At 43.0% G+C, this 25700-nt stretch overlaps 1 protein-coding gene across 1 annotated transcript in view; it reads left to right on the top strand.

The window, feature by feature from the left end:
- The window catches only part of SLC2A13 (solute carrier family 2 member 13), a 138567-nt gene extending 115798 nt beyond the window's left edge, over nucleotides 1-22769 (top strand). The window contains exons 8-10 of the mRNA XM_065743586.1: nucleotides 17833-17954; nucleotides 18080-18232; nucleotides 19258-22769. Of these exons, the coding sequence (XP_065599658.1) occupies nucleotides 17833-17954; nucleotides 18080-18232; nucleotides 19258-19484 (502 nt within the window). The 3' untranslated portion in view covers nucleotides 19485-22769. The remainder of the gene's footprint in view (nucleotides 1-17832; nucleotides 17955-18079; nucleotides 18233-19257) is intronic.
- Nucleotides 22770-25700: the final 2931 nt, after the last annotated feature.

Genomic DNA, 25700 nt, shown 5'->3' with positions numbered 1-25700 from the left:
GAGTTTGGTATATATCTTCCAATATAAAGATATCAACTAATGGTAAAATCATTGATTTAAAGTGACTCTACAACTGTACTCCTTTTGTTTTCAGTTCTATGAGGATATTATGCCTAGTGGCTCATTCCCAGTGCAGCAAGGGGCCCTCATATTCTGAGTCAACATTAATTTCATATATACTGTAATTTTAAGTACTCTTCTGTATTTAGGAAAATCATAAATGCACACTAAAACATAAATTGAAACATTTATTTGTAATGTTTAGTTGGTAGATAAACTTTATTCATTAGGTAGTCTTATGCTATGGCAAGTAGAAAATGTTGGTATCAATAATCCTTTTACATTTGTGATTCAGTCTCACAGAGCAGTCCTTGTTGTACAGACTACTGGAGCAAATTAGACAAAAAAGAAGAAATACTTCAAATTGCAAAATACAATATTTACATACAGCACAGCAGTTTCAAAGCCTAATGATCCTGTTCAAAATCTTTAAAGCAAAAACTCAAGTTTTAAATTTGTTATACTGATAGTCATTAGAGTGAATTCCTGCCTTAAGAAAGAAATCCAATGAAATAACTACATTTCTTTGTCCGAAGATTGTGCATGCATCCCCATTTCTAGTGTTTAATTCATCCATTTCTTATCTCGTCTCCTCTTGCATAGTCAGTGAGTTTTCTACAATCTGGTCATTCAAGCTGTGGAGTGCCAGGTGCTGCCTTCTGTTACACGTCCTCTGGGACTGGCATGCATCTCCCCTCCTACTCACACACACATCTACTTCTGCATAATGGTCTGGAGGAAACGGCCACAAATTTTGGCTTCCAAGAATTCATATCATATACTTCTTACCTCTGGTTCCTCAAATGCTGAGTCTGCTTCATAGAAAATTGCTCCCACAAAGAGGATTTCCTCTCCAGCCAAGCGGGTTGCTGTGGTGAAACCATTATAGTTACATTTCCAGTTGTTCAGAGTGGCAGGAGCCATCTGTGTTGTTCTGCCAGCGCAGGGAGGATGGGTGCCTAAGGGAGATGGCTGGTTTTTTTGGCCAGAAATTTCACTTAAGGGGGCAAGAAGACATAGGCTATATTGTCTGTGATCTGATGGACCTCAGTTTGCTGGGGCAGAAGTGCTGGCCATTTTCCATGATGCTGGACTTTCAGAGAAATGGCTTCTGCTGTGCTTGCATTGATTGTGCCATGCAGTTTTTCTGTGCTACTGTGCTTTTGTCTTGTTTATGCTTTTCCTGCTGGAAAGACGTGAGCTGCAGACATGGAGGGGGGCATGTGGTCACATCACACGATGTGCATGCAGCCACGTATTGCTGCAGCCATCAGAGCCCCAGCAGCTCTGCTGTGTGTATCTATTTGTGATGCATAGCCTGCCAGACAGGTGAGGGGTGCTATGAGGCACCAGGAGAGATCTTATCATACTTTTTTTTTACAGCTCTGCACAACCTCACAGACAGAGAAACCCCTCTTCTTTGTATGCTTATAGCTCTGCACCGCTCTTCACAGTTGATCCCAAGGTACTTTGATAACAGTGACATAACAGGCAATGTTTTGACTGTTATCTTAAAATACAGTAATACATTTTCATTTGCAAGAGGTTTCCCCACTGTTAGTCTTGTATACTAGACACCACTTCTTTTTTTTTCTTTGCTAATCATATTTATTCAGTTACAGTGTGTTCTAAATTGAGAAGTTATGGGGAGGGGGGAGAGAGCAGAGATTTCGGTCTCCTGTGGTTGCCAGGAAGGCTGTTTGTGTTGCTGAGGTTGTCATAGGAACCTAGGCAGACAATTAAACCGTCCAAATGTTTTTCAAGAAGAATATAGCATTTTGGTTCCTTTGAATATAGGGAACTTTGCAGCCAGCAGTGGTCCCAGGAGTGGGAGAATGCCATGGAAGTAGTGCAAGAATCATTTAGACTAAGTCCAAATCCAGCCTCAGAACAGCACAGGTAATGCACAAGGGGTACACCTGCAAGATCATACGTGTAAGGCAAAGAAAATAGATTGTTTTTGTTATTAATCAGTTACATAAGCCTGACTCTAATGCTGGGATAACACACAGAGGAGCATCTTGTCTACCGTGCCTGCAAAGCCAGAGCCCCACAGCCCACAGTGTTACTGAACCGGTTAACAAACAGCGGCTGGCATGCAAAGCGTGCTGCCTCCAGCTCTGCCCAGGGACATGTAAAAGACAGTTTCAAGAAAGCAAGTGAGAATATTCTTAAATTATTCATTTTATAATAAAAGAAGAAGAGCAATGTCTCTCAGTGCATTTTGAGTGTTCTCTGCTGGAGTTCTGTTTTCCAAGGCCTGCAAAAGCTTTGTAGCTGGCAGTTCTGTTTTCTTCACGAACACTGAATCATAAAATCCCCACAAAGCTGATAAAAAGCATTATCTTGGTTTTACAGATTGGAATGCAATGGGAAAATTCCAATACGTAGCTTGGGTGGCGTGGCAGAGGTCATGGGCAGTGTCAGTTCTTAGTCAGCACTGAATGTGGAGAACTAAAGACCTAGTCCTTCCCGACAACTGCAATTACAACCCCAGTGCTCTCAGAAACCTTGAAATATCTCTCCATGTAATTACAGTAACCCTGAAGGCCAGCCAGCAGTGCTCTGGAAGAAACTTTAAATTGCATTGGTATTCTTACAGTTGAACGAATAACCACAGAGGGAAAGGAGGTACCAATAATGCCTTGACGTGACGTTAACCCTGACACAGGGATACTGTAGGACCACAGCAGGCCCACCCCCATGAGCTAAACATCTCTCATGAGCAACTCTGAGCAATCTCCCTCTGGGGAGAAGGAAGCTGATTTTATACAGTAGACAATGATGAAGAAATAATAACATCATTTGCAGATCAGAGGCAAGTCTAGAAGCCATCCTGTCCACAGAATTAGCTGGCAGATCTCCACAGTCCCACGAGGACAACAACTGGTAGCAGAAACCTATAAAGGAGAGGAGCTAAGTGATTTGCTTTCTTCTTCCATTTTTATTAACTTCATTAGAGGAACATCTTCCTGCCATGGGAGTTTAATGGCTGATGGAGAATCATAGAATCACGGAACATTATGAGTTGGAAGGGACCCACAAGGAGCGTTGAGTCCAACTGTATGTCTGAGAGCACTGAACTCCTGCTGGATGAATTATGACAGCTCAAGGCCGTGCCCACTGCCCTGGACAGCCTGACCCGTGCCCACTGCCCTCTGGTGCAGCCCCTTTCCCTGACCCCTTTCCCTATTGCCCCCCTCCCCTGACACAGCTCCATGCCATTCCCCCAGGCCCTGAGCAGAGCTCTCTGGGAAGTTCTGGGGGAAGCTGGCTTTATATCACACATTGCAGGTCCATTCCCAGTTCCAAGAAAGTTCCTAATGCAGAAATGTGCCTCGCAGCTTCAGCGTGCAAGCTTGGATGCTAAATAGATTCCAGCATTAAAAAATGAGAAGTTCGTTAGCTGGGTTCTCAGACAATGGCCTGGTTTATGTCCAGTGAGGGATGTGCCAGTGTCTGTCACAGCCTTGTAAATACTCCAGAGAATTTTAAACCCACACTGTGCTTCCTGTTGTCTAACCCACAGCACATGAGAGTGTTAGAAGTTATTGGAATGCTTTTCTCATAGTAGCAGCATTAGGGTTTTTTTTTTCAGGAAATGTTGGATTCTGTTTGCTGCTTATAAGTAGAGACATAAATAAGTTCCTTATATTTGTTTTGCAAGTCACTCCTTTTGAAGATGCTGTTGCAGATATAAGAACGTGTAAAAGTTGCTGTGAATGGTTTATTAATACCGAAAAATGTGTGTGCCCTCCTATCGTTAAAGCCTGAGAACCTGTTCTCAGTGCATGGCAGGACACAGAGGTACAAACCTCACCCTGTGTCTGCCAGCAGGCTGGCCCCAGTCTGCTCTCCAAGGATAAAGATCTCCGTTCACATGTAGACATTGCTTGTTCCGTGGTGTAGGAAGGATTTTATTAATGAAATGATTATCTGGAATCTTTCTATAAGGACTTCTCTGGAAAAGTGTTACTACATTCACCAACTATTAGAAGATAAACTGGTATTTCTTTTACTAAGTATTCATATTGATATAGATGACGCACAGGACTGTAGTTCTTGGCAGAAGTGTAACAGAGAGAATAAGTTTATTTAGCAAACTAGCTAGATCTACAGAATATTTACATCTGTGCGTATATCAGCATTGCTTAGAAGAGTTGTTATTCATAGCAAAACTTCTTACTGAACTATGCTAAGTGTTTACTGAATTGAAATATTTATGACTGCACTGGGAACCATAACACAGTCTCCCCTCTCCCTCCAGTTATCATTGAGGAAAGAGAAACAAAATATTTGCAGTTTCAAATGCAGTTAAATTCTGATTACATTCACCACTTGCCCGTGAGGATGGAGACCTGGACCAGCAGGGAGCTCACAGTGCTCCTTGTCCTCTTTGATTAGGAGGACATCCTTCAGAGTAATAACATCTAATATAAGGTAGTGAGGTGTGTGGAAACAGAAATGAATGAGAGCACTGGAATTGATTACATTCTTTGTCAGCATAAAATCTAAGAACTGGGTCTTTCCTGAGAGGAGGATATTAGAGTAATCACCGTGATTAAGTGGCACACAGAGGTGTGATTCTTGAGAGCTGGGGAGTTGGAGGAGGAACTTCAGAATTCCCGTGTGTATATTTTAATGCTGATGGATAAGGGCAAGTAGGAAGAACAGAAGGACAGTGATGCTGAATATTGTGTCAGCTGCAGATGAAGCCTGTGCTCTTGGTAACGCAGGAGTGAGTAACAAAATGAGTGCAATTTTAATGTTCTGATTCTTTCAGGCACTCTCCCCCCTCCAATCCTTGAGGCATCATGTTCTTCAGGTCTTTTAAAATGGATTTATTACATGGGGGGCCTGATAACTTTAATCACATCTCTCTAAACTTTTCTAAAATTCAGTACTTAAATAACTTAAATGGAGGTGCAATTTAGTTGAAACCCTGATAGTCCCTTGATGATTCTTTTTAACGTGCAGGGTGGGAAAACATCTTTTATAATTTTATTTTATGATTTCTGACTGAATCTAATCTCTGAACGATTAATGTTCTTTACATATCATATCAGTATCTTAGGTCTAAAAGAAATAATAAGCAGAGCAACATGGTAATCTAAACTGAAATTGTTTATGTTCCCTTAGAGTATTACTTGGGAATTACTATTTTATTAGAGCTATATTTATTTGAGTTATATTATTATAGCTCTAACTCATTACATCTACTCAACCAGTGGTGAATTCTGGATACATGAAAGGAGGATTTATCTTTTAAGATATGCCTAGTCAGTTCTGTTGTGAATTCTGATCCTGGAAATGTTTAGTTCATATGCTGAAGACAGCGTCAGCACAAAGTAGGATTTATAAGCAGGTCTGCTTAGTTGGAAATGCCATTCGTACATTTGTTCTCTACCTGCTTACATATATTGCTCTTTGATGATGAACCCCGTTTCCAGATCGTAGTCTACATTAGTATTTATAAAGGCATTCTGAAAGAGTAAAATGAAGAGGCAGATCCTGATGTCTGTTTGGATTAGTTGCTGTAACAACTACTTCAAAGGGTATAGCACTGAGGCAACTGGAATAGAAAAGCAAAGGTGGCCCTTGAGTTAAAGCATTCCCAAATGCTGTCTGATGTCATTAAAAAATGTGTTACAGTTATTTCAGTAAAAAAATGTTTGAGTCAGTATTCTTCATCACTTGAAAGCGGCCCAGGGAAGAAGATGCTGCTAACTTCTGATGGAGTAGAAGGCATTCTTCTTGTTCTAGTCATTTGGTCAGCTGGGACTGGCCTAGAGGAAAATAATTGATTCCCACTTAAAAAGCTTTTAGTTCACAAAGGAGGCAGCTAGGAAAGGAAAGAAAAAGAATGTCAACATACATGGGAGAAGTGCCAGTCTCTTGTCAAGGTGCTTAGAGTGGGTGGACAACTCCTGCAGCTGCTTGCTCACTCTTACAAAATGTACATCAGAGAAAAGAGTCTTTCATTGCCCATAGAAGTCTGATGCTGATAAGCTTTTTCAGCTGCTCGTCCGTTTAGGCACAGATGGGAAAGCCTCTGCCTCTCTCTGCTGCTTCTCCTGGGAGCACAGCAGGAGCTGCTGGGAGTGGGCTGGGAATTTCCCCCTCTCCCTGGGAGGCGGTGCAGCAGGGACTGCTTCCCATTTTGAAGCCTGTGCACTTCCAAGAGAGGAATAGTGTCAGTGGGGGTTTCATGTATATTCACTATTGACTCTGAATTTGAGCTTTAAATACAAACCCTCAGTGAAAACTGTCTCAGCAGATTTTTCAGGTTCTTACACTCTGAAAAGATTTAATAAACAGAAATTTCCTATTTCCTTCCCATTCTCTTGAAAAAGCCTTCTAAAGATGGATGCTCCTAGGGCTTTGCATTGATAAAGAACATTCAGCAGAGTCAAATTCAGTCCTCCTCGCAGGAGTTCATACCTTTACCAGTATCTATAGCCCATATTTTACCCTTTTTTTTTTTCCATAATAAGTAATTCTTCAGTAATCACATCATCTGATAAAGTGAAATAGTGATATCTTCACTTCCTCAAAGGATGAAGCTTTTTCAGAGGATTTTTTTGTTTGTTTATGTTTTCTTCTGGAGGGGAAATAAATTAGCACGTTTCTGCATTAGAACTGTTGAATAATTCTGTATGATTAATGAGTTTAATTCGTATAAATTATCGTGTTCACTGTCTGTGGTCCATTTCCCTGAGGATGGAGACAATAACATCAGTCCCTCAGCGGTACAAGATGAGCTAGAATTATCGATTCGTTTGATTTAAAGCCATGACCTTAATTTCACCCAGTGTTCTTCCTGTTAATACAGCTCAGAAGTGGGCAGCCTCCGAGGGCATGAGGTGTGCTGCTGAACCATGGCACTTGGGGCACTTCTGGTATGTGGGTCATATGGATTTTTTTCTCCTTGATTCACCGAGAACTAGTGGTGATGGGCGGATGGTTGGACTGGATGATCTTGTAGGTGCTTTCCAACCTTGGTGATTCTATGATTCCTCCACTGCCTGTGGTTCAGCTTGATTATTTTAGTTCTAAAGATACAGATGTCAGGTGATGTGTATAATCATCGAGCACATTTGCTTGGCAAAATAACTCTTGTTAAAAACACACTGTGTCCACCCAGATTCCACACTTTGAGTTTCATGTAGTAATGAAGGCATTGGCATGTGTTGTTTATGAACTTCACAAGCTGGAGATAATGTAACCTTTTATCACGTCTGTATTATAAAATTCCTCACATTTGCCATAGGTGTTGTTCCAGCACTCATAGGTCAAAGCAGAGTGACACTGTATGCTAAGTGATTGCTCTCACAAATCCAGTGTGAAATAATTTCTTCTTCCCAGTGCAGGGACGGAGCAGTGGCACAGCTGCACAGAGAGGTGGTGGAGTCTCCTTCTCTGGAGACATTCAGGACCCAGTGCAACCTGGGCTAGGGAGCTGCTTTGGCAGGGGGTTGGACTCAGCGATCACTGGAGGTCCCTTCCAACCCCTACAACTCTGCAATTTCCTTGTTATAAATGATCTTTGGACACATCTCCTTGGGGCTCCATTTGCAGTCTCAAAGTTAATGATTTCCAGAGCATTTACCAGGACTGAAAGCTGAGGGATCGTTCTTCATAGAACTCTGAATTTCACTGGGACCCTCCCCATACCCTGTGCGGAAGGGATGTGCTGATGCTTTTACCTTCTCAAGCTGCATTTTCTCTTTAGGGCAAAGACATTGCCACCTACTGGAATCAGGGAAAAGCTTGTACTTCCATGATTTATTTTAGAAAGTGGACCCCAGCTCTCAGATTTAGATGGATTTTGATTGTAACAGCAGATGTTACTGCTAATAGTAGTTAAAATGTAATATTTGTGTCTAAACTACAGTTACAGAAATTGAGTGGAACAGCTCAGTACTTCAGCTGGAAGTTGGATAAAATGTTATTACTAGAACTATTAGCATATAATTTATCTGTATGTATCAATAGATAGAAATGAAATAGAGCGGGAAGGTGCCCAGGGCCACCTCCCTGGCACTTGTGCAGCAGTCCACCTGGCTGTGACTTCAGGACTGAAACTCTGAAAATATTTCATTTGTATTAGGAACTGAATCTCTAAAGCTTACCATTCAGTGCCACACCTGGAACTCAGCGTTTCCCATCTGTGGGCTCAGGGTTGGATTTTTTGATATTAACTTTTAACTTGCCATTCTCTACTAATTTGATAACTAACTAGAAACAATAGAATTCTTTCTGTGTTTTGTGGGGTTTTTTTTTGTAATTGCTTTATGGAATGTTTGGAAGCATATGGGGAAACAAAATGATAACACTGCAATAGAACCTATTTCAGTTGGAGATGAGCTGGCAGTCGGTAGCTCTGCCAAGTCACCACTGCCCTAAGTTACAACAGCATCCTGGATGTCTGTGTCTTTGGTCTTAGGATTACTTTTGGTATCTCTAACTGAAGGGATGTCCCTGAGGTGTTGATGGCATTCATTTGGGCAATACTCATGATAGTACTGACACCTTGTGAGCACTGCAGCGCAGCAATGAAGGTTACCTGTAAGTGTGAGTAAGACCAAGAAGTACAGATAGAATTTATCTTACTCAACTTCTGCTGTCTAAGATATTTACCTTGATCTTTCTTGTAGTTCCTTGACTAATGCAGTAAAATGCCAGGCCATACAGTTCCTTCTTTGCAGCTGACTTTGTGTGTATTTCATAGAATAGACTTTGTTCCATCATGCCAGCAATTCTTGCACACTATTCTGTTAATATTTTAAAGGAAAAGCTTTAAGAGAATCTTTCCATTGCTTTTGTTATTTCTGTTAATATTAAAATAGAGCCTTTGTGAACAGAGATCAAAAACCCTTCTTCTGTCCCTCCACTCTTCTAAAATCTGCCCTGGGCCCTGCTTTGAGCCCTTACAGAGCTGATCACGGAGGCAGCCTGTCTTCATAGGAAGTAGGAAAGAGGGGCTGCCAGCTGCTTTTGGGGTCTGCTGGCTGCCAGTGAGGGAACCAGTGCTGCTGTAGCAAATACACAGCCAGTTCATATTTGTCTTGTAACCAGAACTTCAAAATGCTGATTATTTAGTTAATTAAATGTAAAATCAAATGAAAAAAAACCCAACAAACAAATGAGATTAAACATTGTGTAGAATTTTATTTGATAGCAAATTTGCATGCAATTCTAAGATGCTGTATTTGACATCCTTATCCTCAGGCCAATTTATTTCCGTAATTTATTAAATATTAATGATACAAAGTGATACAATCGGAAAGACTGAATGCTTTTACATCTGGAAGCAGAAACCAGAAATTATTGAGCTCTCTGACCCTATTTCTGTCTGTTATTCCATTTGGAGCTCTTTCCATATTCCCTCCACATCCAAAAACATATTAAATCAGTTCACGAGGTCTCCAGATTGCCTCCACACCTTTTCTCTCTTCCAGTGCACAGACAGCTTTGTGCTTCTGTTGTTAACACTAAAAATTGTGTCTAATCAATGACTGTTACATCTAAAATTTGTGAGATATCAGCATCTAAGATTCTGGGTCTTGCACTTTGGTCATAAAAACCTCATGTGGCAGTACAGGCTCGGGAAGAGTGGCTAGAAAGGTGCTCAGCAGAACTGGACCTGGGGTTGCTGTTTGGCAGCTGGCTCAACGAGAGCCACCAGTGTGCCCAGGTGACCAAGGAGACCAATGGTATCCTGACCTCCATCAGAAGTAGTATGGCAGCAGGGCTGGGGAAGTGACTGAGCCCTTGTGTGGTGTGCTGGTGAGGCTGCACCCTGAATACTGGGTTCAGTTCTGGGCCCCTCACTACAAGAAGGATGTAGAGATGCTTGAGTTGATGAAGGGACTAAGAAACAAGAGTTCTGAGGAGCAGCTGCAGGAATTGGAGTTGTTTCATCTGCAGAAAAGGTGGCTGAGGGGAGATTTCATTACTTTCTACAACCACCTGAAAGGAGGTTATTGTGAGATGGGTGTCTGATAGCTCATGAGAAAACAGTCTCAACTTGTGCTAGCAGGAATTAGGATGGATTTCTTCATGCAGAGAATGGTCTGGCATTGGAACAGGCTGCACAGGGAAGTGGTGGTATCCCCATAGATTCATAACTTGCCTATGGCACTGCGCTGGAGCACTCCTCTATGCTTATAAAATGGTTGAAGTCCTCATGCCCATCATTAGCTTGAAAGCTGCAAGGAGCAGTGGAATCTATCCTAATGGAGCAATCAAAGATTTGGATTAGTAAAGTTGTTCAAGGACATGGACAAACAGCGTTTTGTGGTGAGTGATAAAATTCTAGTGGACCAGCAGGCACAGTCTCTTGCCGATGCAGAAACTAGCAGCAGGATGTGTCAGTAAATGGGGCAAAACCAATGGTTATATGCATATATTTTGGTAGGGACTGATGGATAATTTAGTGTTATTCTGTGGAGTTTTGAGAACATCAATGAAAAAGCAGGAAAAATTACAAAAGGTCTTGGTCTTTAAAGTATACAGATGTAAGTAACTGTAAATCCTCAAAGCACCACAGTGGGAGGGCTAAAGAGCAAAAATCTTGCATTGCCCTCTCTTGCTTTCTCAGCAATACCTGAAATAGTGAATCCTTTTGTTCCATTTTCATACTCTTTGGTAGCTGGAAACATTATATTGCAGATTGATCTTTAAATTCGCAAAAAGTACTTTATTTTGTCTTCTCAGGAAAGCATTTAGCAGCTGTGGGCTTTGCTTCTCTTTTAATGTTACTTTTCTGAAACATGGACCTTGCATGGCATCCACTGTCAATGAAGCTTTCTCTGATATTTTGGAGAGTTATTTTCTGCAGCTAAATATCAATTCATCAAGCTAATAAGTGAGTCATACAATTGGGAAGAAGCTCTTCAGAATGTATATATTTTAAAGTAACAAAAACATATCTCTGTATGTCTACAGGGAAACGTATCCTTAAATAATTTACTAACTTTTATCAAGAATCTATCCATAAATAATTACCAGATTGTACTCTTGTTTATTTACTGTGTATACTGGCATTTGATTCTCCATCTTTGAATAATCTCTCCGTGCTGTAGGTATCACTGAAGTTCACATCTTCAGTCCTTCCTCGAAGTAGATTTCTGGGTATGCATAGCAACACGTTTGTGTCATGGCTTCCTAACTTGAGAATAGCACAGCTGATTTTCACAGCTGTGTTTTCAACCTGTCAGTCCCTTAGCGGGGTGTTAGCCAAGCCTCCTGCCCGCTGCTTAACTTGGATACATGTGGTTATAGATTCAACCTCCATGTGCCCGGATTGTGCAGCAATATATTTAAATAAATCAGTTTTGTATTCAGAGTATTATTATAAGGTCCTCATTTTCTATAACTACATGTATTTAAATAATTTTACCATCACTTTCTGCAAGAAAAAAGCAAAAAAAGTCTTTGAAAAAAAGTTGGTTTTGGATCTTTCCGTTCATTTCTTTTTTCTCTCATTTCATTTTTATGAAAGTCAGAGTAATTTTGAAGTTTCACTTGAAGAAAATGAAACAGATAAGCCATTTTCCTTCATTTTGGCCTCTTAACCACGTAGCTAATTTCATCCCATCAGCATTGTTTTAGGTACCTGAAAGTGTCTGATGTTAAGATGTGCCGAATACCTTCTTTTGAAACTCTGATTTACTGTGTAACAATTAAAGTCATTGAATTAAACATAGGCAGAAATACATGAAGGACCACAATGTTAAGCTAAAATGCTTTTATACCCAAAACTATGTCAGAGTTTGTATTTTGATAAGGTTTTCATCTGAATTCTGTCCATGAAAATTGTGTAGGCATGACTACACGTCATGTAAGTGAACAGATGATGATTGGTTTTCATGGTTGTTGTATGAGCCCCCGCTAGTTTATGCATTATTAATACAGTATTCAAATTATTTATGATTCACTCATGACAGAAAAATGAAATCATACAATTTAATTATTGCTAGTTGATTTTAATTCGCACTGTGATAAACTGAGCGTGTCTAGTTGAGATCAGAATTAGGATGAGGATGGGGCACTCTGTAGAGCAGAAGTACATCGTGTTTATTACCATCTGGTACTTTGGAATAGTAGAAAAATGGTTGAGAAGAAAGAAGTCTGTGCATGTGTGATGTGGTTCAGATCCTGGAACAAAACAGAAGTAAGGTATGTGTGTATTTCCATTGGTGGTTCCTAAGTGTGCCACATGGGAGACCAGCTTACAGGTGGACTTAGTGAGTGCTACCAGCTGCTGTGAAATCTGATGGGATGCCCTTAACCTCAGGTACAGACCATTCTGCCTGGTCCTGTTTGTGTCTGTATCTTGAGGCAAAGAGAACACAGAAGCTGAGGAGGGAAGCATATGCAGCAGTGGGGCGAGATGTAGCAGGGGCTTGACTCTCTCTGTTCCTGGTATATACAATAAAAAATGAAGCTTGAAGCATCTGTAGCACGACTGCAGAGTGGAACTATTGCAGCCCTTAGCTCAGGAGACACAGCAATGTGGGAAAGAAGTCTAAAGGGGCTGCAAGTTGGACTTTGAAAGGATGGGAACAGTTGGAAAAAATGCAGGTCTTTAAGACTCTTTAAAGACTTCTCTTCATATACGTGTGCGTGCAAAGTATGCTCCTTTGTCCAGTTGGTCAGGAATGGAAATAAATCAAAGCAGGGAGCTGAATGTCATGAAGGTGTGCTTTCTGAGAATACTGAGAGGTGTGAGGGAAGGGAGTCATGCTAGAGAAATTCCTAAAAAGGAGTTGTTTCAGCAAGGTCTTGTGCTTAGGTACATGAAATGTTAAGTAATTTATTAATGTCACAGTCTTATGACATTCAGTCAAAAATTCCTTCTGGTATAAGCTGATAGCAGCCTGTAGGGTCTCAATCACTTCTGTAAGAAAGAAGGTTAAAGAAGGATCAGAGGATGACAGCCAGTAAAGAAGTTGCTTAATGTGAAAAACTGATGATTATTTCTGCAGCTGTCTCCAAACAGATCTGTAAGGAATGTCTGTGGAAATGTAAAATGGTATTAGAAGTTCTTATCCTACAGCTTGGTATAAAGGAAGCTACTGTAAGCTGTTTGGCTCTGAAATGGGCAAAGCAACCAAGCCTCCTATATTCCTTTTTTGCTTTGTCTGTGACTGTGCTTTCAGCTTCCCAGATGCAGAACAAGAAGCGCCAGCGTTCAGCCCGAGGAGAACGCCCTCCCATTGGCACTGTGCTAATTGTAGTAGCTCTCATCAACTCACTGGGCATGGAGCTCATTGCATAACAGAATTAATTAATTTTGTTTCTTCACTTGAAGAGTTTTCAGATCTTTTGGGCAGCAGCAGTTACTGCAGCTATCATGCAGTTGCTCAAGATGTAACTCACAGCTGTACGTGCGTAACTAAGGAGTCCTATAGCAGTGGGCTTCAGAGTGATAAGGGCTGATTTGCTGTCATGTGCAAACTCATTCCATGGGAGCTTTCTTATAGTGAGCTGTTTCTCCTGAGACTTCAAAGTGTGTGTTAATATCTTAAAAACTCCATACTAGTTTTAGCAGGGGGCTGTCATAAATGTCTCTAAATGCAGTGAAGGTTAATTGATGTCTAGAATGGTGCAGATCTGCTTTTCAAGGTTGCACGTGTTTGCTCTTTTCTGTGGTTTCCTTCATGTGTGCTTTATTGCTTTGCTAACCGCCGTCACCTGCCATTAGAATGCCACCTGCGTGTTTTTAATGACATCCAGGTCAACGGACGAGTTATTTCTCCGTGCCAACCACAGAGTCAGAGCAGTGGATACAGACTTCTCTAGGGAGACGTGGGTCTATGACTGCAGCAGCAGCAGCTAGGGAACCTTGGGAAAGTTTCAGTGTGGGTTCAGGTGCTGGACGCTGTGTAGTTAATCTGCTGTTCGCCGTGAGGAACAAGTTACAGGTTGAGACTTCAGATAGCATCTTACTGTATGTGTATGTATGTATAAAAGTAAAATCAGGTGCTGAAAGGAGCAGAAACTTTTCATTAAGCCAGGATATACCAACTTATAGTGAAACCATATCTTACAGTTCTCTGGATTTTGCGGAGGTATCTTTGTTGCATTTAGCGGATGAGAGAGGCCAGGTGAATGAACCTGCAGCTGTGAACTCTTCTGCCTCTAGTCCCAGCACAGCTTGGTTCCAGATGCTGCTTGGGTCAGCCTCAGCTCGGCTTCACCCCATGGGCAGCACAGAGGCAGTTTCCAAAGCTGTCCTTAGTTATGTCTGACCAACATGAACTTACTGTACACTTGTGCTGATAACTTACAAAGTTCTCTGCTGTAAGTAATGTAAAGACAGTTGGGGTTCTGTTTGGACAAATAATGATCTTCAGCAGAAAGAGAGAAGCTGTGTGAACAATGTTAAGGAACGGCCTCATCCACAGGACCAGTAATTGCTTGTGGATAAGTAATTTTAGTTGTCACTAAGCATCTCCCACAGAAAACATTCCTCTTGCAGGCAGCAGCTCCTCTTAATGAGGTCTGTTGGCTGCTCTGTCCTTGTGCCCAGGCTTCTGGTGGAAAGCTGTGGCAGTAACCTTAGATTAACTGTATATTGCTCAGTTTGATGGGCATGATATAAAAGTCAGCACTTTACACAAGAAGACTTTTAAAATCACTTTAATGAAGATATTTCAAATCCCACTGATGTTACACCAGAAATGAAGTTGATAAATTGTCAGTTATCATTGTCTTGATAACCCAGACACAGAAGTCTGACATAATAACAGTCCTGAAGCAGTTTTCCTCTTGTTAGAACAAAGAAACAGTGGATTAGTGCAACTGAGAATTAGATCTGAACTCTGTGCCATCAGAACCCAATGCTAACATTTCTCTCAGAGCAGGATGCGTACTTTGGAAATAAGCCTGCTCTAATGAGCTTTTTACAAACATGAATGATAACACTCTTGATTTTCTTTCGCAGTAATTTATTTCCATAATCTCATTCGATTTGAGTTTTGACCTTTTAGAATTTCTTTTTCCTAAATCCATTTAAGATGCTTCCAAAGGGCGTAAGAGACAATGAGGGGTTAGCAGCTTTCGTATTAAAAATATAAGGACTGTTCAAAAGGAAACATTTAATTCCTGCAAAGCCATATATTTACAGCCATGCATTCCTTACTGTGCAGCGAAGTAAAAATGAACTGAAATTTGAGAAGAAAATCAGCTTTCTTGTGCTGTGCTAACATGGTCTTTGCGGTGTAGCATCTCACAGATACCCTATTTTGTGGTTTTCAGGGTTGAGAATTATCCTACATCCAAATAGGCTCAAGTATTAGGACAATTTAGTCTGATTATCAAGGATGTGGTCTTGTTCCATCCTCTTGTGATTAAGAGCTGCATCTTAGACCACCTGCAGCAGCCCTTCTTTCACACCTTTGAATGTGCTGTATGAAGGCAATTTAGAAGGTGGGGAGCAAAGCTTTAACTCTCCTGAACAGTCTAAATCTGATAAAGAATGGACTCTTTGAAACCAAATACTTAGTGCACATAACGTAGAAATCTGCTGCTGTTCTGATCTATTTCCAATCAGTAGAATTGTTCACGTCAATTGTCAGAAAGTTTGGTTTCCACTGATTATAGCAGATGTACTTCCTAAATTGTCCGGGGAAAACACATAATGAAAGAAATGAGTGGTAAACATTTTCAAAGCAATATTGTCGTGCTTTCACTCTGGCAGTAATTTCAGAGGAAAGAATGTGGTCAGCCTTCACCATTTATACTTAAGGTGATGGTGACCCAGCACATTGTTATTTACACCTTCTTTGCAGTGGTACATGACTGCATAATTTCAATTGTAGGCAGTTTACGTGGCACCTTCTCTGTGCTTTCTAGCTAGTGAAGATATCAGTAGCTCCAGGTATTAAGTAATCCATCTTGCTAACATGTAAGGAATTGCTGGTTCAAACACAAGAATAGTTCTCCTGCACAGTTTGGCCTTCTGTACTTGACAGGTGCTGAGGTGACCCATATGTGGTGAGAGAGCTGCAGAGCAGTGTGGGAATGTCAGAGTGGATGCTGATGGGGAGTGATCCCTGCCTGGCTGTCATGATGGAAAAGAGACAGAGCTGAGCCATGAAAGAGCAAAGTGCCATAAGAAGGAACCTGGGCAGTACTGAGAAGCAAGATGAAAAAATGGTAATGCTGGCTGTAGGACTTTGCTCTGAGAGAAGGCAAAAATAGCAGATATGGGAGCTGCCAGCACCTCAGATATGGGAGCTGCCAGCACCTCAGACTTGAGGGACACGTCTGTCAGAGGGCTGCTCAGCTGAACTCTGTTCTCCATGTATTATTAATCACCCAAAACCAAATCCGTGTGTGCTATGTGAGGTAGGTGCGAGCTGGCACTGCCTCTGAAAGGGTTTAGCTGTGGTTTCAGACACACATTTTTCCAAGATTTCTTGGATTTTAAGCGTGTTTGAATTCTGGATGTCTGTCTATCCCTGATCTGGGTTTGGGACTTCATGGTGATGCTTTAAAAGTTGTTTTGTTGTTACATTCTTGCCAACATCAGGACTGTTCCTACCCCGGAATCACTCCTTGTGCACAGTGGTGCTCACCAGCATTCCTCTTCATTCTGGAGCTGGCTGGTTGTTTCTTAATGGAAAACAAAGAAGAAATGTGTGCTTGAAAGTTGCCTTTGGAAGCCAGCTGCAGTGGTGGTCTTTGCTCCTCTGTCTTGCAATTTGTTGCCCAGCTGTGATTTATCACCCAATGCAGGGTTCGTTTAGTTTTCATACTGACTGCAGGGCCCTATCCTTCACATGAGTGCTCAGTTAATCTGGAAATTGTAGTCCAGACAGATGTTCAGTGCTCTGTGACTTCTCTCAAGTAAATGGCATGGTTTGCATATGAAAGGGTGTTCTCTGCCTAAGTCTGCTCTCCCAGAAGTACACATTTTTTCAGCTGTAGAAATTGCAGTGATTGCAGCTGAAAACTTCCTCTAGTTACTGCAATGGCTTGTTTTTCCTTTAAACATGCTAATTGCCAAAAACAAGATATGTAACAAAAAGCTGAAGTTGTCAGAACTTAAAATACATTATATTGTTGGCTCTCAAACACATGATTTTATGCCTATTCCTAGAAGTATGCCATTTCCACATAGTCCTGGGAATAAAATCAATTTTTCTCTTGTCAGCTCAGGCTCTGTTACCTCTGATCTGATTCTGCTTTTTACTTTCCAGTTTGAAATGTAATGACACTCCTAATTACTTCACTGCAAAGAAAGTCTGTTTCTCTTTTCCTTACATCTTCCCGTGGCTGTGGCACAATCCTTTACCCATTACACCCAAAGTATGCTGCATACAGCTTATCAGTGACTTAAGGACTAACTTCACTTTGACCTGAATCCTTTCATTTTCAGCCCAAGTTCCTGCTGCCACACCTCTTGTGGCACCGTGTGATGTCTGTGTTAGTGTTGTCGTTGGCTTTGCTGTGACTGCTGGCCTGCTAAAGACAGTTATCTGAAGGAGTAGATACAAGCCAAGCACTTACATTCAGGAATGTGCTGTTGGGTGCTCTTCCTGAGGCTACACACAATGTTATCTGTAAGGCTCAGGACAAAGCACGTTTCCAAATGTAGGATTTGGCTCAGAGGATCTCGATAAAACGGAGCGGGGCTTTTCTCTCTTCACTTCACATTTGTCCACTTTCCCTAAGGAGCCACGTGCCATGGTTATGTTCAGATGTCACCCGTTTCCCTGAAAATTCTTTCATACTAGATTTTATTGTTATTTTTTTCAGGTGTTCAAATGAAACCATATTCAAAAAGGAAGATTTGTTTTGGGCGTATAATTTCTGCCCCACCCCATACTCCTGGACAGCACTTCTGGGCCTTATTTTATACTTGGTTTTCTTTGCACCTGGTAAGCTGATGTTTGTTTTCACATCGAAGTTTAAGAAACTGTCAAGGTGAGATGATGTGTGGCGAGGCTACACTTGCTCTTCAGTTCAGCCACTAAACTGAGACTGGTCTGTTTTTAATTCTTAGGGATGGGTCCCATGCCCTGGACCGTCAATTCTGAAATCTACCCTCTGTGGGCTAGAAGTACAGGAAATGCATGTTCCTCTGGGGTCAACTGGGTTTTCAACGTGCTGGTATCACTGACCTTTCTGCACACGGCTGAATATCTGACTTACTACGGTAAGGAGCAGTATGTGTCCACAGAATGTGTCCTGCTGTTTAGATTCTAGGTCTCGGTGTGTTTGGCTGTGAAACTGCTTCTGTAGATGCAGAGTTCTCAGCTAACTGTGCTCCATTAGGGCCAGGGACGTGGTATGACCTGCCTGCAGTTTGGTCCTGCTTTCATAAGGAACTCTTCTTTCTACCCTTGAAAGAGAATCTAGGAAGCTGAAAAAATTACCTTTGGGCTTGGTGAAATATTCCACTTAGAAAGACAGCGTCTGCAGTTTTTCATCTTGCAATGGCATCCAAGACCATTGTGAGTTGCCATTGCCAAAATGCCAAAGATGCTGCCCATCTGCTCCCAGCTGTCGACTGGAGCCCTCGGATTGCTGCTCAGGTCGCTGCTCAGCCCCTCACCTGCAAGTTGCTTGCAGTGCATTAAGGTGCTGCTTCACCCCAGCACTGCTGCAGCGCCTTCAGCTGCTGCTGCTGTTCTTTTCAGGCATCGGCCTAGAAACAAATGGCAGGTGAATGTTGGGCTCTTGGTGCCTTCTTTGCCCCTCCTAATTAGGGCAGTGAGATGTTGCTCACCACCAATTGTCTTTGCAGAGGAATGATAAGTGATACGTAGATGTAAGAGTCTCAAGCATTATTTTAATCCTGACTGTTTCTCTTTTGCTGAAGTTTCTCATTTTTGGGAAGCTGTCCTAGTGATGGCCATGCTGTTAAGAATAACTAAGAAAGTTCTCACCTTTCCTATCAACTTTTTTCTTACTGGCCCTGCTGCTTATTTTAACAGCAGAATGACTTGCCAAAAAAAGGATGAGTAGTATCTCAAACTAAGATTGTTGGTAATTGACTGCAGCGACGTAGTAAGGCATTGCTCTCCTGTGCTGTAGCCAAGCAGCTGGTGGTGTGATAGAGGCAGCTCCAGCCCTTGCATCCCTTTGTGCACCCCTTTGATATCCAAAGCCTCTGCTTCTGCCTCTCCCAGAGGGGTGGGATGCTCTGTCACTGACTGTGTGCATTCTTTTGTCTTGCAGGAGCCTTCTTTCTGTACGCAGGGTTTGCTGGCCTGGGACTCCTTTTCATCTATGGCTGCCTTCCCGAGACTAAAGGGAAAAAACTAGAGGAAATTGAGTCTTTGTTTGAAAGCAGGCTATGTACGTGTGGTATGTCAGATTCTGATGAAGGGAGGTATATTGAATATATTCGGGTGAAGGGAAGTAATTACCATCTTTCTGACAATGATGCTTCTGATGTGGAATAATTTTCAGCTGCTGATGTATTTAATCATGTAAAAGCCTTCTGGGGGAAAAGCAGCTCTCTGATGACCTCACTGCCCTGCTTCTGGTCTGGTTCTCCTTTCTACTATCTAGTTAAAAATGCCTTTATGTTCAAAACGGCTCCTTCTGGGAGGAAATTCAATATGCTCATGTTTTCTTGATAACTAAAAGCAACGGCTTTCAAACGAGATTGAATTCCACAATTACACGCATTAACCAGATGTTTGCAATCCGAGGTATTCTGCATGGTGTACTGTGCCAGATGAATGTAGAAGGCTGTCCTAGGTGGTCAGTGGTTGTCCTCCTCTTCAGTACTGACAAAAGGTGAAGTAATGTCATAGCTAGTCAGAAAGCAGCTGACCACGGCCAGATCCCCATCTCACAGCAGCCCATCAGACAGCTCTTGTATGTCACACAGCAAAGGATGCTGCTGCAGTGGTAGCCATTTAAATGATGAACTGATTGTGAAAGCTACAAATGTCTCCTGTGTCTATCAGAGGGGACGCCATCCAAATTTGTCCCGATGGAATTTCATTTGTATTCATTCAAGATAACTGTAGAGAGCCACGGACACCTGGCTGGTGTCTCATCAGAGTGACACGAGGCTGGTGGCCCAGGTTGTGTCGTGGCTGCTGCTCTTTAAGGGCACGCTGCAAACAGCAGTTTGTGTTTGTGAGATCCACTGCCAAAACAACATTCTGAGAGCAGGAACCCAGGACGCGGCCGCACGTACGGAGGAGCTGGTGGTGTACGTTGCTGCAGACAGACAACAGAGAGGCTGCAGTCGGTTGGAAATGAAGGATTTTTGTTCTCCTTTTCTGCGTGTGTACATTTGGGTTCGTGCCTAGTTTTGAACACAGAATATCATGAGCTGGAAGAAATAAAAGGAGGGGAGAGGTTTTCTGCTGCTAAATGCACAGTGGTCATTCCTCCTGAGCCTTTTGCTAGTGAATGATCAAACTGCCTTCAGTTTATCTTGCTATTGCAGAGTGGGTGAATCCCAGCCAGTTTTTCCTTCAAATGCCCTTAGTCAACCAGTGGCTTTCCGGATTGGAAGAAGAATATTAGAGATGGGCAGAAGCCTACATCTCACATTAATTGCCTTACTGAAGCATTGCAGAGTTGTCAAGAAACTGTCAGGCGCAAAAATCAAGTTGGCTGCCTTGAGCATGGTAATGAAAATATTAATGGCATTTTATTCACCTGCCGTGATTGCCTGCCTTGGCAAATTGAATTTTATGCAGCTACATAAAAGCGTAATGTTCTTTTTTTTTTTCCTTGCCCTGTTTCCTTCCACGGCTTTAATTCTTCAGAGCTATGAGTTTGAAGGCATAAAAAATTCAAATTCTTATCTCTGAAACCTTGGCTTCATGAATGTGGAAAACCTCCTCTGCCTGTGGGCTGCTCCCCATCTGCTCGGTACCAATACATTTCTTCTTCATTGTGTAAGGATTAAAGAAGTTGTTGGCTTCACTACCTTTTATAGATGCACTCTGTGGGCTCTTTTCGGATTGAAAAATATTTTGAGTGTAAGAGAACTGTCAAAATGATACTGGACATTTGTTACTAAGTTAGTTTTATTGGATAATACGTGGAGTTTTCGTTGTAGCCATGAAGTATGACGCTATGCTGTCTGATCTTACACAGGAGATGTAACTCTCTAATTATGGAAATTCAGCGATTGGATGTATTTTGGGTTATTTTCTTTTTTACTTCATAAATCAAAGGAATATTTTTAGAAAGAAAATATTTTAGAGCATCCTTCTGTATCTTGACTGGGAATAAAAGGGAAAAGTGAGCAGACAGAGGGAACAGTGAGTTATTGCAAAGAGCAGACTGACCTTGAACCTGTGGGGGGCAGTGGAGGGGCTGCATCCCAGGCTTCCCACCCTCCTGTAAGCGCACAATATTTCCAGGTTTGTAAGCACCAGCAGCTGGAAATGACCAGCTCTCCAGACCTTTATCCAAACACCCCGGTTTCAGAGCATCTCCATCGGGCTGCTGCCACCTCAAAGCTTCGCCAAAGGCACAATACCTGAAATGAGAGAAAGGGACACTTGCCACAGGCAAGAATGAAGTTCAGGGTGAATTGGTTTCTTTCTGAAACCAACAAGTATCTGTTGGAAGACCCTTCTTCAGAGTAGGTTTGTTATCCAGAGCAGCAGGTAGATAGGTGCTTAACGCCCAACCTGTGCGCGTTGGGATCCTACACAGACAGACTGAGGCAGGTATTTCCTGGCTTCTCACGACAAGGACTTACGGCTCTGATCCCCCGGAAGCATGAGCCCAAGGTCCCCCGATGGAAGCGGTCTGCTCTCCCAGTTCCAGCACTTCCCTCCGTGTCCCCAGGTAGAGGAAAGTGCAGCATTTTGGTGGCACAACCAAAGTGAAGTCCCTGTGAAAACTGCTGTCACAAGGTCAGCCTCTTTTTATTCTCGCAGGCAGTGCTGGGGCTTTTTAGCAGCAGATGATCTTTCTTTGCCAGTGCTGTCTCACAGATGTTCTCAGGAGTGGCATTCAGTTGTGTGCAGCTCTAGGTTATTTCTCACACTGTAAGTTCAGTCTCTCTCAGAACACTTCTCTGAAATTTTGCATCCTGGGCTCTTTTTCTCAAGGCAAAATGATTGAATCACAAGCATGTTGTTTATTAACACTACTGCTTATGAGGAGGCAAAATATGTTGGCTTCTTTGCTGTCAACCCCCTTTCCTACCCACACAGTTGGGATTTAGTCTTCCTCTTCGGGTTGCTTTACACAAAGGAAACATTCCACACCTTATAAATACCGGACCTACTGCCAAGAATTATGTATCTTAAAAGTGTGATCAAATACTTGAAATTAATCTTACACTATTAGGGTTTTATTTTTAGAATCTGTGAACGTTTGTAACGTATGGAGGTAATTAAACGTTTCTATTTTGCAAAGATTTTTATATTTGTGTACATTTTAAGTTTTAAGAGATTTTGCTAAGGGCAGTCCTAGCGACGTTTGAGACAGAAGAGCACAAATGCAGTTGGCTGGGTCGTTTCTTATGGCAGAAGGTGGGTGCCAGTGCCTTCGGAGGGGCTGCACCCTTTGCTCAGGTGCTGTGTGCGGGAGGAGCGCTGCTGGTAGAGCTGTGTGTGCATCGCACGCTGATCACACACAACAGTTCAGCAGCTCAGGTTCTTCACAGGTTTGAGCCTGCGAGCAAAACTAAAAGGAACAATTCCTGATGAGTTTTTAATCTTTTATATTTTAATTCACCCTAATTCACCTTGTAGGGGTTTGTTACCTGGGACGGGCAGGCTGAGGGCAAGGGCTCTGTTTCCACTCCTTCGTGGCAGTGAGGGCTTGGCCGTAGAGACAGCAGAGCCAACGCTTTCTTCCTCTGTGGAGGCTCTTTCACGTTGTTGTCCTCAGCTCAGCGCTGGGAGGGAGTTCTGACTGAGGGCTGCTGCAGGGCTCCTGGCCCTGAGTGACGGCCTTTCCTTTGGGCACTCCTCCAAGCACTGTGGGTTGGGCAGAGCAGGCCCTGTGCTTCTCAGCCTTACACCCACCCTGCCACTGTAATGCTGCTCCAACCTCCATCCTGAAGCTCTCCTTGTGCTTGCCTAAGAGGCTCCGCAGGCCAAACTCAGCAAGGAAGGGGCAGAGCCTTCGTTGTACAGAGTAGGAGCTAAGTCAAAGTAGCAAGTCCTGCAATGCACTTTAATGAGCCAGATATCTGTGCACTTCTTTTGAGAGAGTCAAGCTAACCAAACCCCGTTCCTCATTGGGAAGAAAACAGAGCTTTGTGTACCAGGCCAGAAGCAGATAACGCCACAGTATGTGCTTTATGGCAAAATGTGTTTTTATTGCAGGTAATATTTACAGCTTACATGTAGCTGCTGCCTATCAAGTGACACAATTGTTGTCTGGATTTTAACGAGTCACATTTTTGTGCAAAACTCTTGGTGGTTTTCTATCGATCTTCATCGCCTCGTGTACAGTACAGTAAGCGTAATCCACAAAGTGGTCCAGGTTGTGGCAGTGTTACAAATGTCAGCACCGTAAAAACTAGGTGAACATTGTTACAGAAATAGTGTTGTTTGTGATACCGGGGGTAAAAACTCCTCAAAGGCAACTATATTATAGATTTTAAAAGTCTGAAAAAAGAAAAAATATATGGCAGTTCTTATCTATTTTGTGTATGTTTTCATATAGAGTTTTTTATGTGCCGATAACCATCACTGTGGTGTTTTGTAAATGGCTGTTAACGGTGTTCCAGAGTCGTGTATGTGAGATCCCGTTTAGGCAGGCCGACCTGTCCGTGTGTGCCAGCGGCGTGGTTTTTAGCTCTCCGTGCCTCTCGTGGAGGCTCTGTCAGCTTCACCACAGCAACGGGAAGCTGCACCAGAACCCAGCCTCGGGAGCCTAGCGTTCACCTCAAGCCCCACTTCTTCACGTTTCTCCTACACGCTGTGTTACAGCTGGATGACCCGGTGTGTGCTATTACAGAGCTTGCACCGTGCTTCAGTTGCACCCTGGTCTTTCAAAACTCGGTTTGACGTTTCTTTGCATTTGTACGGGTAAGGGGAGCGCTGATTGATTATCACTAAGGTCCCTGTATTTCTAAAGGAAACATCCGTTTAGGAGGCGTTGAAATAAAGGCAAATTTCTCTCGCTGCCTTAAACATTACACAGACTTCGGAGAGGACTGAATGTATGACCGTCGTCGTGACTTCCACGGGAGAACCTTTCCCTTGTGGGCTGGGTGCTGGGGGGAAGCCTAAGGGTTTGGTGGTGCTGGGCTGCCGGCCCCAGCTCATGCCCCATGCCTGCTGTCTGAGCACTGCTGCCATCCGAGCAGTGCCCGTGGAAGCCATCAGATGATTGTTCTCGTCGTTCTTCGTGTGCTCCAGTGTCCTGCTGGTCCAGGGCACAGTGGGAATCGGCGCAAGTCGCGTGTCCGCCTTTCATCTGGAGTCTCACAACCCCACAAACGCACCGCCCGGATCTTTCCACCACAAATTCTCTTTCGGGTATTTGAGACATCATTGGAGACCAAATTGGTAGAAATAACTGCGTTAGTGTTCAATAACAACATGCGTATGGTGCCATCGGGACGCGTGGTGCGGTATTTGGTACAAAACGGGTTTAGGCAGAACTCATAGTCAGGCTGTCCAAGTTCTTCTGTTATCTTAACAATGTCAAACATGTGCCATTTCCTTTTGCAACCAGTCAAGCCTATAACGTATGAAAGTGGTGTACATTTTCTGAAACTTCAGTGATGTATAATTATTTAATTGACTTCCGTTCTGATTGCTTTAATGAACTTTGGTCTTTACATAAAAGTAAATATCTTCAAAGAATTGTCGGTGCCAGAAGTGTAAATGAACAAAATAAAAGGTGATACTTAATTACAGAATCTCCCTCTAGGTGTTATTTGTTTCGGTACTCAGGTCACCTTTTACAGTGGGAAAATGGCATTGCCCAGCTTCAAAGCCCTCTGCCTCCTGAGCAAAGCTCAGTGTTTGGGGTCACCCCAGCCCAAGTGGGAGTGGTCCTGCTCCTCCCTCCTCCGTCTCACACTGTGGATCCCCTTGTGAGGTTCAGTCTCGCTCTAGCCAAGCTGTGGCCCTTTGGCCCAGGGTCTGGCAGCTCCCAGCAGTGCTGTGTCTGCAGGACGAGCAGAGGGAGCTCGTGGTTTGCACTGACAGCTGATATGTTTAGGTTTCTGGCTGGTAGTGCTTGTAAAGGTGATGAATGGCTGCTGTTCAGATCACTTGTCACCAAAACCACACAGCGGCTTTTGGAGTAATGAAAAGCTGGTGGCCCTGCTGTCAAACACTCCATTTTCTGGCTTTCTCCCATTCTCTCCTCTGCAGCTCCTATCACAAAACAATTACCAATAGATATGTTGCCACTGAAAGGAGCCAGGACTGAGCTGCGGGCAGCAGCACTTTCTCCCACACCTTTGTGAGCTGCTGTGAGCCCGGACACCACAGCTGGGTGCTGCTGCATCTGCACCAGAGCCATCCCACAAAGGTTCTCTCACACCTGGTGAGGGCTTGTGCTGGGTGCTGCCAGCACGGCTCCCATGCAGGTTGGCTCCTCATGGCACTCCAGGGCCCGGCGGGGTTGGCTGGTAGAGGAGCAGTGCCAGAGCTGACGGTGCTGTGTCTGTTGCCAGCGGTGCCCGCTCTGTGCAGTAATCCCGTTTCCCTAAATTGGTGCTC

This window comes from Cyrtonyx montezumae, unplaced genomic scaffold (assembly GCF_038088225.1).
Source record: "Cyrtonyx montezumae isolate F1298 unplaced genomic scaffold, pur_monq_1.0 scaffold_3, whole genome shotgun sequence".
In the NCBI taxonomy this organism is placed as follows: Eukaryota; Metazoa; Chordata; class Aves; order Galliformes; family Odontophoridae; genus Cyrtonyx; species Cyrtonyx montezumae.
This window is presented reverse-complemented; position numbering and strand designations above follow the sequence as displayed.